General features: G+C 43.8%; 1 protein-coding gene across 1 annotated transcript in view; it reads right to left on the bottom strand.

The window, feature by feature from the left end:
* Positions 1-17,765, bottom strand: part of LOC146062975 (putative cation-transporting ATPase 13A4) — a 71,083-nt gene extending 53,318 nt beyond the window's left edge. The window contains exons 1-8 of the mRNA XM_083174985.1: positions 17,688-17,765; positions 14,991-15,164; positions 14,640-14,786; positions 7,231-7,301; positions 6,534-6,614; positions 5,173-5,242; positions 4,927-5,061; positions 3,682-3,754 (exon numbers count right to left, since the gene is read on the bottom strand). Coding sequence (XP_083031111.1) covers positions 3,682-3,754; positions 4,927-5,061; positions 5,173-5,242; positions 6,534-6,614; positions 7,231-7,301; positions 14,640-14,786; positions 14,991-15,164; positions 17,688-17,765 — 829 coding nt within the window. The remainder of the gene's footprint in view (positions 1-3,681; positions 3,755-4,926; positions 5,062-5,172; positions 5,243-6,533; positions 6,615-7,230; positions 7,302-14,639; positions 14,787-14,990; positions 15,165-17,687) is intronic.
* Positions 17,766-17,965: the final 200 nt, after the last annotated feature.

The raw sequence follows: 17,965 nt of genomic DNA, 5'->3' as shown, positions 1-17,965 counted from the left end.
AACTCGGTCCTCATTACCCCACGCAGTGCATGTTTTGCAGGTCTCCTCACAGAATCACAAGTGAAATAATTAACTCCACCTGTGGACCTTATAAAATGTGTCTGTGAGTAATTAGTACACCTGTGCACCTGCTGGGTCACCAGCAAAACCTGCACTGTGTGGGGTAATGAGGACCGAGTTCCCTGACCACTGATCTAGATTATCACAAGGTTCTTTCCTCTTGGCCCCAACTGTAGCATCACAGTGGGCTCAATTCAGATTGAGTTGTAGTTTAGCAATCTCCTGACATTAGCATGTGGGGGGCAGCCAAGCACAGGGCAAGGCAACCACACATGCAAGGGCCTCCCCATATGCAATCACATCACTATTATATTTAAGCCTAGTTCCTTTTACTGTTGGCGCTGAGGTCTGCTCGTGCTACACACCACTTGTGGCAGGAAATTGAGTCTAATCTCGCTTTTTCTGCACAATGATTCTATCATGTTAAGGTTGTTCCTCTGTGTTACTTCCCCTGTGCTCTGTATCCAGAATATACTGAATGCCAGAGTTAAATGGTTATGGGTGGGTATGGGTTCTACTATATTAGATTCACTAAGATGACTTTCCTCAGCCAATCTGGACACTGCTCCAAATACAACTGACTACAGCAACAAACCAGCATTCACTTAGCACTATGAAAGGGACTTCTTGCCAAGATCTAAACAAGAACAGCATTGCTTCTGTTGAAGTCACTACCCAGAACTGCGCTCCTAGAAAGTGCATATCTACTCAGCTCCACTCTGATCATACCAGTATTGCTCGCTGCTATTTCCAGTCTGATAACCTGTCCCTGTGCGTTCCAGCTTCCAGATCCTCTCTGATATCTAAGGTATATAAAGTTCTGTTCCAGATGTACTCTGGGTCCAGCATGGTTCCAGTAGTATTCTGGGTGCTGCCTAGTTTCAGTCATATTCCTGGGTCAGAACGGTTCCAGTAGTAGCCTTAGTCCAGTCTGGTTCTAGCTGAATTCAAGATCCAATCTGGTTTTAGTTCTATTCCATATCCAATCTGGTTCCAGTTAAATTTTTGATTGCAGTCCAATTCCTGTTATATTCTGGGTCTAGTCCAGTTCTAGTTACATACCTCCTAACTGTCCCGTTAAACGCAGGAACTTGCCGGTTTTTGGGGACGTTCCCACGGCCGGCAGTGTCCCACGGTACTTATGTAGTATCTGGGCGTCCGATTTAGAAATCGGGTCGGATCGGTAGCAACGCATCGCATGCGACCAAATCGTATGCGATGCCATGGTCCCGATATTTCCATAGGATTCAATGTTAAAATGGTCTGAGTCCATTTTAACATAGAATTCAATGGGAAAAAACGGCTGGGTCAGCCGGCGTACGCTTCGTAGGTCTTCCTCAGGGCAACCAGTATAGGTGCCCAGGGTAGGCTTATAAGGCTTGTTCTGATTTGAATGGTCCAATAATCAGGTTCTTGGTCACAGAGGTCCCGCCCCTGCTACAGTTCACCTGTCATTTGAGGGTATATATCCCTTCAATTGAAGCCTTATAAGCCTACCCTGGGCACCTATACTGGTTGCCCTGAGGAAGACCTACGAAGCGTACGCCGGCCGACCCAGCCGTGCGCACGTTCCTCCAGCAATTCCCTACCCCCCTTTTTTTGTGTTCTATGAAATGTATTTATTAGTCCTTTTCAGGACTCTAATGTATTAGCAGCCTCTTGTCACTAGTCACCCTAAGACCACGCCAGCAGCAATACGAGCTGACAGTGGCACAGGGTTGGACTCAAAGACATACGGCAACTGAAATCCTGTTTGCGGCACTTGTCCCTAGGACAGGGAGTGCGCGCCGATAGCTACCTGTTATACGGAGAACGGACGGCTCCCCGCTAGCTGTACGCGACCATAGTATCAGGTCGACAGCACGGGGTTCTACCTAGTACCTGTGATACTATTGTTACTGTTACCACCAGCCTCTCCTTTTTGGGGGAATCATTGCATACCGTCCATATAGGGCAGGTTTAAGCTGTACTGGTTAAAGAGTCTCCCTGCGACCGCAACTATAAGCTATATTCTCAATAAACGGTGTAAGGAAATAACTCCACACCATCAGCTTAATTAATAACCCTAGCCCAGGTAGCAATGTTTATCCGGGCATTGAATTGATTCACTAGCAGTAACCCATACATATAATAGAGGTGCTGCATCACCCTAAAAACCCGCTCTGTAAGCACTGATTTAATAGTGACCTCAGACGGAAAGGGGTAACAGATTAGTGATATTACTGCATTTCTGTGATAACACACAGCTCAATTGTATTATCAATATACAAATAATACAAACAGCACCACGCCAGATAAACTGGTAATTAATTGAGCTAATTAATTCAATCTCAACCAATTGAGTACCAAACACCGCATCCAAGTAGCTAACAGACAGGCTGTTACATTTGTATATAGAACACAAACCTATTTAAGATTGACACACAAACAATTGTTTAAAGGTCAAGAAGGAGAAAGCTAGCAGTGTAATTGATAATATTGAATAGAGGGAATTTGCTCCGGGAACTCGCACGTGCCTTTTAATAGCACACTGTTTTCACTTGTGTTAATGTTATTTGTTGTTTGTCATATTTTGTGTTCTTCACTTTTAAAATAAAAATAATAAAAGGTAAATTTTATGACTCTTTTCTATAAATGGTGCACCACCATATGATAATCCATTCTCTTTTCTGTAAAAAAAAAAAAAAAAAAAACCCAGTCCACCAGTCCTGCCTCATCAAGTTCTTTCCTAGTTATTATTCCTGAGATTATACCATCTACCTGTCAAGTAAATCCTGTTTTGCTCTCTGTGCCATTCCATCTGATTTACTGTCACCTCTGCTGTCACTCCATATCATTCCTGGGTGAAGTACATATCATTCCTGGTGGAAGTACTCCACCTTATTTAACTCCTGCAATCTTCCTTGTTTGAGATAAGCTGCAATAGCTTGAGAGCATAAGTCCTAGCAGCATCTCAAGTACCGTGAACACAAAATGTTCTATATGAGCAGGAGCAGCTGTTCTAGGCTAGAAGACCTCTCCTCTGTTGCTATAGTGGTCCCCTACCAACATAAGGGAGTATCATAACAACTTGTTGATGTTTTCTCCAAATTAATATTTTTTCTGTATTTTAATTCCTAGGTAAAATATTGTAACGTAAGCATTCTGATACAGATCAATAACAGTCAACAGCACTTACTCAACATAGGGCCTCATTCAGAAAAAAAATGAAATGTACAGTACATGTGCTATTTTGAGACAGATTGGTATATTTGGGATTTTTAAGGTTAGAAATCATTTTTCAAAAAGTTTATTTATGGCAAATGTGCTGTAATTGTGTACTTGTAAGTGATCTAGAACATTGCCGAATGCACCCCAAAAAGGTGTTATTATGTCTGACTTTACAAAGCAACTTCATTACATCGGTTGAGTTGTATGTTTGACATGGGCAAAACATCTGGTACCGGCTTTTTAGCGGCAGATGAAAACCCCAGACTTAATGAACTCGGTCACTATTACATTAGGAGACTTTTGAGGAAAAAAACATTTCATTAAATTAAAAACCAGCTCCTATTGCAACCAGGCCAATATTTTAAGTTGAGTTTATTATAAGAATACTTAGAAATAGTGTAAAAAATATACCTTTGCTTCTTGGACACACTGTCACCATCATGTTATTATGAGCTTTGACCAGATTGTCAAGCTTTGTAGATTGCTGTTTTAGTAAAATAAAAAACATGCATGTAAAATCATATCTTCTGCATTGCTTCAAGATAGCAAGCAAACAAATAACACTCCCACCCATAACTTAAGATGCAAAGTATTAAAGAAGTTATTTCCGGCTACTGACCCCTTGTCCTCCAAATGTGCCATAATTCAAGTTGCAAAATGTTGTGAATTAGTACTGTACAAAGGGACAGATGCAGTAAGCTTCAAAAAGTGATAAAGTGAAGAGTAATAACCAGCCAATCAGCTCCTACGTGTCATCTTTCAAACACAGCCTGTAACATAGCAGCTAGGAGCTGATTGGCTGGTAGTTTATCACTTTCCACATTATCTCATTTTAAAGCTTAGTGCATCTGGCCCATACTCAGTCAGAGGGCGTAAAAGAACAAAATACTCAAATAATCAAATAAATAAGACTAGAACTTGTGTATAAATCTTCTCCACCTAAAGAGTCTCTAACACCAAGTTACTGTATCTGAAATCTGGATGGTTGAAGACCACATTGCATGTATGTGTGGTCTGCTTATATTTATTCTCCTTGTATCTAATTGTTTTGAGGTTAGGCTTTACATTAAGTTGTTTATCTCTATGGGCGGGATGTATTAATATACATCGCCGCCCTTCGCCTGCCAGCCGCCGCGATGCTGCCGCATATGTACTAACATATGTGGCTAGCATCGGGTTGCAGTGACGGAGACCCCCGTGATACCTGTGATTTGGTGTTCGGGGGTCTCCGTCACATCCCAGAGGCTGCCAGTGTCCCCCTGCGTCTCCTCCTCCCCCTGCAGCCGGATGTCCTCCCGGCTGTGACACCTGTTGGGGGAGGAGGAGACAATGGAGGACGTGAGGGGGGCACACGGACGGCGGGCGGCGATAGAAGCCCATAGGCTTCTATAGGGTATCGCCACCGAGAGGGTGTCGATACCACGCCCAGTGGAAACGGGGCGGACGGCTAATGGTAAATAGGAAAATGCGGTAAAACCCCCGTTTTACCATGTTTTCCCTTTAGTACATCCCGCCCTATGTGTGGTCAGAATTACAAACCAAATTATAAGAATCAAATTTGTTCACAAATGGAAACTTCTGATTGTAAAATGTATGCCATGAAATACAATTATTTTAAGACATAACTAAAAGTGCAGAATTGTGTAATCAGTATACCTGTCGGAGTTCCATGAGAGATATGGTGATCGTACATATACATAATAGTAGAATTGCAATGGCATAACCCAGGTACCCTTCAGCCAGCCATAAGACCACAGTGAAGAACTGATAAATGTAGAACAGGTTTAACACCTATGTAAGACAGAAAGATATTACATCAGTCTCCCTCAGTTCCTACTCCATCCTGTAAATCACACGCTTCACAATAATAAACAATCAATATCATACAAAATTTGTACATACTTTATTAATGAATAATTTCCAAAGAGGAGCAACTTCAACTTCAATCGTGTTATGTCCACATACTAATCTCCTGTAAAATAATTTAACAATAAATATAATGTTGTAAAATATACATTTTAAACCATACTTAAAGATGGAGCCACTCATCTGAGCAGGTCCCATTGCGCTCGCGCGCGTCATTCTCGGGAATTGATGCGCAACCTCAGCCAGCAGCTGCCAGATACTGAAATTTGGTGCGCTGGCGGCAAGGGAGAGAACGGCCCCATATATATCAATATAATTTAACATAATGTATTAGATGCAGTTTCATTTATATTAATAAAATTTAGTGCATTTTAGTATGCATTTCAATAATGAAGAGATATTAATGAGTCAAGACTAATATTAAAAGATTCCATTTCCACATTTGTAAAACATACAGCACACTATACAACAAAGTGTGACTATATCATAGATATATAGCCATATTCAATTAACTGTAGGCAAATGCAGTGGCTAGAGCTATTCATGAAAAGAGCTTGTAATTGAATAACTCCAGGTGTAAAAGTACAAAGCGACAAGTGCTTTAATTTGTAATTACTGTGGCTACATGAATCCATCCCATAGTAGAGGCTCTCTAGGATTCCCTTTTGGTGCATTACTTAACTGATAATTTAATGTAGACTTATACTGAAGAAATAATCCACAAGTGACTGTTACAGGGAAAAACAACAGATATTTTATATTTAATAGAAACATAGAATTTGACGGCAGATAAGAACCATTTGGCCCATCAAATGTCTTTGTTTTAAGGAAAATATGAATGGCATTTTATTGAAAACTGTCAATACCAATCAATTCTTGAGTACAGTCAATCTTCTACTTTCGATCGAGCATCTGTAAAAATGAATCATAGTAGACCCACTATTATTAATTCTTACAGATGCTCTATCGAAAGTATCCCGACTTTTGTCATTATTGTTTGGTGTGGCAATTGCATTGCCAAGGAACGTTCTTTTTTAGAGCACATTGTTAATAGTAAAATCATTGGGGTGTGGTTGCCAACCAGTCTGGAGCTTTAAAGAGAATTTTAAAGAAATATTTAGCCATCCTTTTTACAGGGGTTTGGAGACATTACCTTCACAAAAAAGCTTCAGAACCGTGCTACTGTTTTAGGGCTGAAAGCATATTGGGAAACCCCTGACTCAAAGTAATTACCCTTTTTCTTAGGACCATTGATATTAATAGAACCCATTAATAAATGTATCATTGTGTTTTATTATGCACTTACATAACCTTCAAAACAACATTGCAACTAGTGTATATAAATGATAAAATAAGCCTATACGTTGAGATAAAAAAAGATCTCAAGTACTGATTACCTAATGTCTTGTTCCTCACTGTTCAGACCAAGTCCATATTTTGTATGTACGCTATGGCAAGTATGTTCTTCTTCCAGGGTTCTGGAATTCCAGAGATGATTGTATGTAAATAAAATGAATATACTGTGAGTCACTGTGCCTACATACACAAAATTCATATCAATTAATATTGTACTTTTCTGTGCTCAAGCCTTCAACATTGTAAATCTACTATAATGAATGTAAAAGGGGGGAAATTTACTAAAGGAAATTTGTAAAAAAAAAAGGTGTAAAAATAGGTGTATTTGTATCCAGAAATACACTTATTTTTTACATTTACTATCCCAAAAATACGGCAATTCGTAGTTGTATTGATGTGCTATCAATACGAATACGAATTGCCGTATTTTCGAGATAGTAAATGTCAAAAATAAGTGTATTTCTGGATACAAATACACCTATTTTTTTACAAATTTCCTTTAGTAAATTTCCCCCCTTATCTTACTTTAAATTACTGTACCAAAAAAGTTGATAGCAATAGTAGACGTTTAACAATTGGGAGTGCATATAATGCACGCAATTACTAGTCTGTACTAGTCCTTAATATTATATAGTCTATAATGTTTCAGGGCTATGGCAGATATAAAGTATGTCCACAATTATAGTAGCCTAATTTTTCTCAATCACAAAAATCTGATCCTTATCACTTTCTACTTACCCAATTTTCTCATATTTTTTTTTAGCATAGTCCCAGACAAACCGAATTTTCTGTACCCTTATGAATTTCACCTGTAAAAAGGATTTTCCTTTAGAATGAGCATCAAACATGTATATTCCTCTCTCTGCCCTTTAGCACCATTTATTTGTATTTAATGTTTTTGGTTTTACATGTTTTTTTGTAGCCACTGTCCAAAGCTTAGTAAATCTGGGCCTCAGTTACTGAACTCTCTCTTCATAGGCGAATCTAGAATTATGGTAATGGGTGGTCCCAGATCTAGATATAATAGTAGGGGGACCTTTGCGCGGCGTAGCCGCGCGCCGAAAAGGGGCGTGGCCTCAAGGGAAGGAGGCGTGGCACCACAAAAAGGGGTGTGGTATTACACTTTAGACCATACACAGTAATGCCCATTACACATTTTAGCAAACTCCGTAATACCCATTACACATAAAGCCACACGCCGTAATGCCAATTACACATAAGGCCACACACCATAATGCCCATTACACATTGTGCCACACATCATGATGCCCATTACATACTATATAACAAACCATAATGCCCATTACATATTTGCCACATAAGTGCTGCTTACCTACGTGCTCATTGCTAGGGGGTTCTTGCTTGATGGCACTATAGTACCCATTACACATGATGCCGCACACCATAGTACCCATTACACATGATGCTGCACACCATAGTACCCATTATACATGATGACGCACACCATAGTACCCATTACACATGATGCTGCACACATAATGTCCCTTACACATGATGCTGCACACATAATGCCGCTTACACATGATGCTGCACACCGTAATGCCCCTTACACATTAAGCCACACATTATGCGTAATGCCCCCACATAATGCCACTTGTAGCGTCCCTTAAGCAATGCCCCCAAAAGTGCCACTTACTGTAAATTTTTATATGAGCCTTCACTGCTGCTGCAGGGAGAGATGGAGAGCGGTGCAGCTGCTTCTATGGGGAGAGGAGCAGAGCGCAGCGCAGAGCACGCTCCCACTCCCCTCCTGGTGTCCCCTCTAGCCGAGAGGACATTTTAAATATTGTGCGCGCTGTTGTTGTGCGTGAAGCTGCAGGGGTGACAGTCATTGACAGCTGGGCAGAGAGCAGGGGGCTGCCCGGCTGTATTCAGAGCACTGCAGGTCACGGCTGTTTGAAATAATACCCCTTTCACAACAGAAAATGCAGGGATTTACCCGGGAATATGGTCCCAGGATCATGCAGGGACATTCCCACGCTGACCCCTTGTACACCAGCCTAGTCCCTGCATTTTCTGGTGCGAGGGGGAGAGACAACCACTCCCCTCTCCCTACTCCCCTTTAACCAACCAGCTATATCTTCGGAACCAACTGACCCATTTACATGAGACCAGTATCATATTGAAGAACTTTTGAGTGGGCTTCGAATGATTTTGGTCCCGTAAAACTGGGCTATTTGGTTCCAGAGAAATCTGCCCTCAAAGAACATAAACAGCCATGAAATTACATTTAAGAAATGAAAAAAACGGTTTAACCTCAATATCCCTGGAACCAATTAAACCATATGAATCCAGCCTGGTATCATATTGAAGGCCCAGCGATTTGGGTTCGACTGAGATCAACCTCGAGCTTCAGTGATTCTGAAGGGGGAACTGGCAGCCGTTGAACTGGGTGGGGGTCGGAATTAGCGGGTCCCATGTAATCCTATAGGGAAAACGTTCCAGCTTTGCCTGGCCGTATCTCCGGTTCCCAGGGGGCTAGAGACACGGGGCTGGGCTCGTTGGAAAGCCCTGGTTCTCAGCTACAACATGGGCTAATGGGTGGTCCTGTGCACCCCCGGACCACCCCCTAGATTCGCCTATGTCTCTCTTCTACTTTACATCTCTAGCACCCTTTTTTGTCAATGCACTCATGAACCCTTTCTCCTCTTCCTCTCACTCCTGCATCCAAGATTTCTCCTGTGCTGCTTTAGAATAACCTTTAAGAATCAACCTCCTCAGCCATCATCTGAACTCTGAGACTTTAAGCCCTTATGAGTATGCCCCCCCCCCCCTTCCCATAGATTTTCTTCTACTAGCGCTGTTCCTTCCACCAGTGCACAATTGCACTCTTTATTCTACAGTATCTACAACCAGTGATATGTCTGTCCACTCACTTGTTTGGTACATGTTCATTTAGTCCTGATATACTTCCTTTTGCTGCATGCTCAGTTTGGGGGGGATGCTCTAACATTCGCGCCCCCTTACCGCCCCCTATCGCCGGCTACCACATACATAATTATTGCATATGCTGTAACATATGCGATAATTATGGCAAAGGACAGCTCTTGTGTTAAGAGCTGTCCTTTGCGGTGAGTCAGCGGGTTCCATAGGGACCCGGCGGCTCGCCCCTCCCTCCCTTACCAGGCACTGTGCTGCTGCTGCGGCGGAGGGGGTGCTGGCTCTCCTCCTCCCTGAACCCGGAAGAGGATCATAGTGCAGGGAGGAGGTCACAGGTCCGGGCAGCACAATTCTGTGCTGCCCCGACACAGGTGAGGAATGGTCGTGGGGGGCAGCGGGGGTCGCGTTTGAAGCCCAAAGGCTTCTATGGGGCATCACCAGATTTTTCTGGCAATGCCCCCCGCCGCGGAAACCCAGTGGGGGATGCTTAGAGCATCCCAAAATGCGGTAAAAACCCAGATAACGGGTTTTTTACTGCATTTTTAGTTTAGAGACTCTCCCCCTTTATCACTACTATAGTAGTTCCATCAAACAAATTACAAAGACCATCAAAAATAAAGCATGCAGGGGGAACCTATTTGGCGCTTTCCAAATGTTTCCACATGGTGAATAGGATTGTAGCTGTTCTCTCCAATTGAACAGATTAACCATGCAAATTAGAGGAGAGAGGACATAGTGTATTACAGCTTTTAATAATTAAAATCAAAACAATACATTACAATCACACATACTGTATAAAGAAATGTTGGAACAGGATAAATCCAGCAGAATGGAAGTGGTGAATAATTACCAAACAGTGTTAGAACTGTGGCCAAATAATTCCAAAATTAGCATATTAGGTCAGATAGGGAGTCCATGAAACTCTACCTCCTCACGAATAAATGCTTGCTGGTAACTCCTCACCAAGCTCCTGGATGTTCTCCGTTCAGTCACCTACGCTTTTCTACCCCAACTGGGGTATTTTTTGGGTGCCGGACAACTCACCGACAGTCGGGATTCTGACAGTCATTACCCCGACGTCGGAATCCCAGAGTAAAAAAGAAAAAGAAGTGGCGCTGGTGTTGATGAAATAATCGTACAAATATTTAATATCAATTAAAACAACATGACATAAATGAATACATACAACAATCAGATAAAAAGGTGAATCGATAACTGGACCGGAGGCTGAACGGAATAGGACCAATGGATAGTAAATGAATGGGGTTATTGTCTTGAGATAATTCAAGTTTGCCCAGTGGGCTGATAGTTACCACTGGAGGTGATTATGATCCGATCCCGAAAGCTGAGTAGCAGAGAGGTCCTCAAATAAATGCGACTGTGGGGCCACAGTTGGTCAGGGACCCAAATGATATAGTGGGGTTCAGTCACCTACGCTTTTCTACCCCAACTGGGGTCTTTTTTGGGTGCCGGACAACTCACCGTCAGTTGGGATTCTGACAGTCATTACCCCGACGTCGGAATCCCGACTGCTCCCTCGTGGACCCCCCATAGAGGGAGAATAAAATAGGTGGCGAGCGCAGCGAGCCTGCAAGGGGCTTCATTGCGCTCCCCCTGCTGTGCAGTCGGGATTCCGAAGTCGGGCTAATGACTGTCAGAATCCTGATTGTCGGTGTGTTGTATCACACCTGACTTTTTCAAGGTGTCAGAACATGCGTCCGGACTACCCATTGATTCCTCTTGTTGACCTGGAAATCTAACTACAGGGACTCCTGTTGTTCAGAATGCGGCTGTGTTACTTCTGCGGACGGAAGATGCGGCAGCGTCACTTCCGAGCTATCGTTATGAAAACCCGGCAAACACATCTTCTGCTTGTTTTTCACTGCTGGTTCTATCTTTCTATGCACAGAGGATACCATGATGTCCCTCCCAGTCACGGGAGTAGAAGGCAAATGTTCTTTTTATGGTACAGTTCTTCTTTTCTGTTTTAGCTGTTGCCAGAAGGGTTGATTGTACCGATATGTCTCCATTTATTCAGTGGGTTTTGTTAGATGATCTCAATAAATAAAACAATATAGGTCTCTTAAAGGGCAAGTATCTCCAAAAATTGTGTAGATCTGCTTAATTGGAGAAAACCGCTACAATCCTATTCACCATATGGAAACATTTGGAAAGCGCCAGATAGGCTCACCCTGCATGCTTTGTTTTTGATTGTCTTTGAGGTGGAGGGTTTGGACACCTCTTTTTTTGTAGGATACCTATCAGGCTGGAGTGCACACAGACTTAATTCTTTTAAATCTTTTTCTTTAAATGAAAGGACCAAGTCAGCAGGGGAGATCTGTAAGCAAAACTAGTAATGATAGATATGGGTGAAATGCTATATTAATAGGTGTCAGGGATTTTGCATTGCATAATGATGTCAATTGGGGTCCCTACTTACTTGAAGTATTAGCATATGAGCTTGGATCATTAGGTCGATTAAAACAAGGTTGGCAGTCACTAAATCAGGGTTGCCGACTTCTAAAAGCTCCTCTCCGGGAGAAGCCCGGAGAGGAGACTTTCAGCAGGAGTTCGGGGGCGGGGCTTAAACATGACACCATTAAGCCCCGCCCCATGCAAAAAGTTACTCAATTTGCCTATCTCCATGAAGGGGGCGGGGCTAAATGACGCAGTTATGACACGTTAGCCCCGCCCCTTCCCGGAGATCTGCAGAGATAAGGTAATTTAAACGTTGCGTTCAGGGGGGGGCGCAATCAGGGGGGGGGAGCGGGGTCCCTCAGAATCCGGGAGGGTCGCCCACCTTTCCGGGGTGGCGGGAGGGTGACCCTCCCGGCCATTCCGGGAGAGTAGGCAACCCTGCACTAAGTCGACACCATAAAACCAACATGCACATTGTTGACATTGTCAAATTGGTAAATTGGTTGGCATGAAAAGGTTGACAGGTATAAAAGGTGGACAAAGTGCTAAGGTTAACGTGCAAATGGTCAACACCAAAAAAGTTGACATGTTTATTATTGGGTTTCATTTTGTATGTTGAACCATGTAAAAGCTAAATTAGTTTAAACATACTGTATACTCTGCCCCCCTATGGGTGGGATTAGCAAATTTACATTTTAGTGAAGCATGAGTAACTACAGTGACTGAGGTGAGTGGTGCAGGGGCTCCAGCAGCAATTATTAAAGTTCTAAAAGGGAGCAGGGAGCCAGCACATGTCTGGGTCTGACTGTTTTGTGCCTGTAATGTTTGTAATTTGGGGGGTTGGTGGGGTGATAAATTCACCTGACATGTAATGAGATGCTCAATTTGAGCATATTCAAACCCTTGGTGCACCTTAGGCTATGCTTGTGGATGCACCAACCAAAACTTGCACCAGCAGGTGCAAAATTTCTGCCTGAGCAAGCCTTCTATGTTAAACGTCTGTGTACGGAACCAGTTCAGTGACATGCCCATGATATTTCCATTACATGCCCGTAGAAAGAACCATCTTCATGTATCAAAATAGCCACCTCCCAGTTACTGCCTAGGAATCAATTGCAACTGCACCTCTTTCTATAGGCAACATTGGGACACATGTGCTGTATTCATTTTTAGAGAACTTCACGCACATGCAGTAGCTAAATAACAATCAGCGCTATGAACATTGGAACTGCGTGTGGCTCAGACTAGATTGTGTGCATTTATATGAGGGCTGGGAATTACTGTCCTCCAACCCAAATAGACCCATTTAGTAAGCTTATGCAATTAGTCCTGAATCAGGCCCAGAGTTCCAGTGATGTGCTAGAAAACCCCTGGCATGTTATAATAACATCATAACATCCTAAATTATATTATTACCTCAATGTTGTCTTAATGTTGCTGTGATAGTTACTGCTGTGCACCTGCTACAGCTCCTGCATGTATCTTGCACATGACAATACTAGGCAATAGCTTGTAAATTGCCTGTCTCCCCATGACTTACTGTTATATCACTAAAACAGCTAAGTGATACTCCTTTCACATCGCAAATGCCAGGTCGTTCCCAGGATTTGGACACGGGTCCGTCTTGGGAGCACCCAGTTTATGCAAGGTGAAGCTACCCTCAGTGATCAGGTAATAAGCCGGATCACTGACGCCACATGGGGTGGGATGGAGCCGTCAGAGGCGTAACTATAGCACCGCAGCGCCCGCGGCCGCGGGGGGGGGGGGGGGGGGGGCGCTGTGCATGTGTGGGCGCCGGGGAACTGTGGTGCTATAGTTAGCCCCCTCCCGTCCGCCCATCTGCCGCCTGCCATTCCGCCGCCCGCAGCCTTACCTGACTTCACTGGTGGTCATTCTTCTGCTAGTGAGATGGACCACAATAAAATGTCCGCCCCATATAGCAGACAGTTCTCTGAAACTGTCTGCTGTATGGGGGCAGACATTTTGTGTTGGTCCGTCTCACTAGCAGAAGAATGAAGCCAGCAAGGGAGCCGGGATGGGACCAGCAAGACAGGTAAGGCTGGGTGCGGCGGGGGGCGCCCCCCATTAATGGCGGGGGGGGGGGCGCCCAATTCATAGTTACGCCACTGGGAGCCGTGGCGCTCCAATGGGTGGAGGGGGAGGAGCCACCACTTGGAGCAGACGCTGCTTCCTCCCGTTAGTGTAAATGGGACCCGGGTCTCTCAACTCTCGTTACCAGTTTGACACTTCCCAACAACCCGGGTCCGACATGGGTAAAACCCTTCTTTTAACTCAGGGCAACTACCAGGTTGCTTGACCAGGGTTTTTCCTTTTGGTGCTTTCACACCATACAGAAACAGAGGTTATTTGTGTGGTGTGAAAGGCAGTGTCGGAACTTACGAGTGGTTGGCCCAGGTGCAAAACTACATTTTTGGGCCCTCCTATTCCACTCCAACCCAAGTTCACAATATGCCACTCAGCAGTGGGTGGCAGAAGTGGGCCCCTTAGTCTTCAGGGGCCCTGGTGCAATGCACCTGCTGCACCAATGGTAGTTCTGCCTCTGGTGAAAGGGGTATAACATATACATATGTATATTGTATACAGGCCACAGAGCGTTAATAGGCAATTAATGGTATCCACGGCGCACACTGGCCATATGACTTTATCACACAGCATTGGATTATCAAAGTAGCTAATACTGCTGCTTGGATACAAATTAATGGGAGGCATTCAATGTTTTATCAAATTATTTGAATCTTATCTTTATGACATACTGTAGTACACAGTTTTGAAATCCCTATATCCTGCAGAACAATTGAATTACTTACTCTGAGATCTGGCCTTCTTATAGCTCTATTCACAATGGAGTTTTCATCAGCAATTACAGGACAATAGGATTCATTCACAAGAGAGTCTTTAAATGCCTCCAGGGTAATCCAACGCACTCTCTTCCTGGTGTATTTCTTTCTTTCATCCTACAGGAGAGATCAGAAATCCAAATGCATGACCAGACAGCAGGCCACCCTATCCTCTTTCCCCCGAAATCGCTCAAATACAAATTCAGGTATTCTCACTGGTCTGTTTGTGCTTGGGTCAAATATTTTAAAGAGGGGATGCTACCTTACAAAACTGTTATCTAGGACTATTTAATGTTTATAAAGTGAAGAATAAATACTCACTGTTGTTCTAAGTAAAACCACGTTGGCTTTTTCCAATGAAGATGGGATGCAGTTTGCCCACACGCTCCACTCTGGCTTCCAATAGAAGAGCAGCAAAAGAATCCCGCCTGATAGAAAGTAACCAATCACACACAGGACAATCCATGCAACACTAATTCTGTAGCCAAAGATTTCCTATTAGCAAAACACAAATAAAACATGAATTAATATAATGACAGCGGTCTATTTATGCTAATATAAACAGTTAATGACTGCACTGTCCAAAAACGGGAAATATATTATCCTCCGACCTTTTCATACCCCCACTATCCACGTCGGCGTGGAGTTGAGAATAGAAAGTGTGGCGAGCGCAGTGAGCCACCGAGCCTGAAGCGTGGCGAGCACAGCGAGCCCCGCGAGGGGACGCGGATACCTTCACAGCTATACGCGTCCCCTCGCGGGCTTTACAGGTATCCGCGTCCCCTCGCGGAGCTCACTGCGCTCGCCACACTTCGGGCTCGGTGGCTCGCTGCGCTCGACACACTTTCTATTCTCAACTCCAAGCCGACATGGATAGTGGGGGTATGAAAAGGTCGGAGGACGCGTACTGCCGCCCCTTGCGGGCTCGCTGCGCTCGCCACGATTCGGGTTGACGTTGATCGTGGGGTGGCGTTACCAATTGGGGGGGCCATTTCACACTTCAGGGTGGCTATTTGGGGTCTGTGGGCCATTTAACATTGTTCCCTATGTGAAATCGGGTCAATTGGGCCATTTAACATTGTTCCCTATGTAAAATTGGTAATCGCGTCGGTCGCATCGCATGCGATTTTTTGGCTGCATGCGATGCGACCGACGCAATTTACATTTCACCATGCATTTCTATGTAAAATCGCGGGCATCGTATCGGTCACATCGCATGCCATTATAATGGAGTGCGATGTACATGCGATGCCCGCGATGGGCGCCGTTCTAGGAAACAAGTACCTTTTTATTTTATGTTAAAAGCCTAAAGTAGATGATCTCAAAATTACAAAAGTATACCTTACTGTAAATACAAGTTCTAGAATGCATGCGCTGTATATATGTGGGATAAAATGCCCGCATTACATTTAACAGCAGAGGCTATACATTTTCACTATTATACCCCACAACACAAGTGCCATATTTCATCCTTATGTCCAATATAAAAGTTACCAAAACTATCATTATACAGTGATCAAGTAATAGGCATTTTTTGTGACAAATGCTCAAAGGGGGTTATTCTAGTCTGATTGGTTCTCCGAGCGTTCGCACGGGCGGCCAATGTTTTTCTTGTGCGCATTTCTGCGCATGTGCATACGCTGGGTGCGAGCAAGCACCTACCAGTGCGGGCGTGGGGCGGTGAGGAAGGGACATGCCCATGTGAACGCCTAGCATTTCATGAGTATTCCCATGAAAACGCTGGGTGCTCCCATGGAAATTAGGCAATGATGCGGCTGCCTGGGGCGGGCAGCTGACATCCCCAGAAGTCGGCTGCCTGCCCTGTTCCCATACTGGGAACACACAAAGCTAAGGCCTGGGAGTGTCTTAGTTTTGCGTGTAAGCACCAAATCATTTGATGGTCAGTGGCCAGCGAATTATTTGGTCCCCGCACCCAAGGCTGCGAATGGAAGTTTAGGTAAAACTTCCATTCGCAGCCAGGTGGGGAACACGGCAAGCGAGGGGGTGGGGGGCGTACCAGCTTTAGGACCAGCAGGCAGCATTAAAATCCCACAAAGTGCTGCAAAATTCACAGCGCTCTGTGTAATCCAGAATAAGGTCCAAAGTCTCAACAAGATTTGCCTTTTAGAGAGAGCACACTTCAAGTATAAATACATATTTCTCTGTGTAAGGGATGATGGATCTCTTTCAGGAGCTGCCGTAGGCAGGAGAATGTTAAGGCACTCCTCTTAGTATCACAGATTGTTTATACTTTTAGTCCCACAGTCATGTAATTACTTTTTGGATAAATACCAATAAGTGTCTGTGACTAATTAACATATACAGAAGTTACAGTAGTAGTTATAAAGGAATGACAAACTTTCCAAGTGACTAATTCCTCCTGGTATACAACTGTTTGCCTTCTTTATTCCTTCCCATAAGATACTGTTTTGCTAAGTTATAAGATGTCAGGTGTTAATGACGTGTTTTGGGGCATTTATTCAGACATTGCCAGAATAAATAGGTGTCAGAATGAGCCAGAACATTGTGTTGTTTTACTGAGAAATTGGAAAGTACTGTACATGATCTATTGCTTACTACTGTAAGCAGTGCTGTTAGCGGATCACTCAGATCACCCAATGTGGAAAGCAGTCTTATCTGATGTGATGTGCTTGTGCGGCAGTTCCAACCTTTTTTCTCTCCTGTACCCCTTAATTAAACTTTTCATTTATGAGTACCCCCCTCTTTTCAATTTGAAATATCCACAGTACTAATGAGTGGAGTGGAATTGAGCGGTAGGTGGATCCTTATATTAAGGAGTAGAGGAGGAGTAATAAGCAGTCAGGAATCGGGTCCTTCTGTGTATGGCCGCTGGCTGTGTACTGTCTCTGTGGTTCCCACTAATGCCTGTAGGATTAATGCTGCTGTGTCAGTGCGAGGCAGATGATCACTGATGTCTGAGGGCAGCGTGGGTAGCTCCCAGTGGATTGCTGGTTGGGCAAAAGTATGAGGAGATGCTGATTATGCTGCAGACAGAACCAGAAGTGACTCAGAATGGTTTATCTCCACAGCAATGGGAGTCTTCTTCCGCCATTGGTAGACATCTTCTTCCACCATTACCAATATTATTTTTAAGGACCCCTAACTGGTCTGCAGTGTTCCCCCAGGGGTACATGTACCATAGATTGAGAACCACTGTGCTAGTTAAATGTATTAAGGTGGGTATACATGGATAGATGTGTCCAACGATTCGATCTCGCTAACGATTCGGTCTGAACTCCTGAACCAACGATTTCATGTGAAATGTGAAACGATTT

The sequence above is a fragment of the Crinia signifera genome, chromosome 3 (genome assembly GCF_055691185.1).
Source record: "Crinia signifera chromosome 3, ASM5569118v1, whole genome shotgun sequence".
NCBI lineage: Eukaryota > Metazoa > Chordata > Amphibia > Anura > Myobatrachidae > Crinia > Crinia signifera.
Note: the sequence above shows the minus strand (reverse complement) of the source record. Positions and strands in the feature narration are given on the sequence as shown.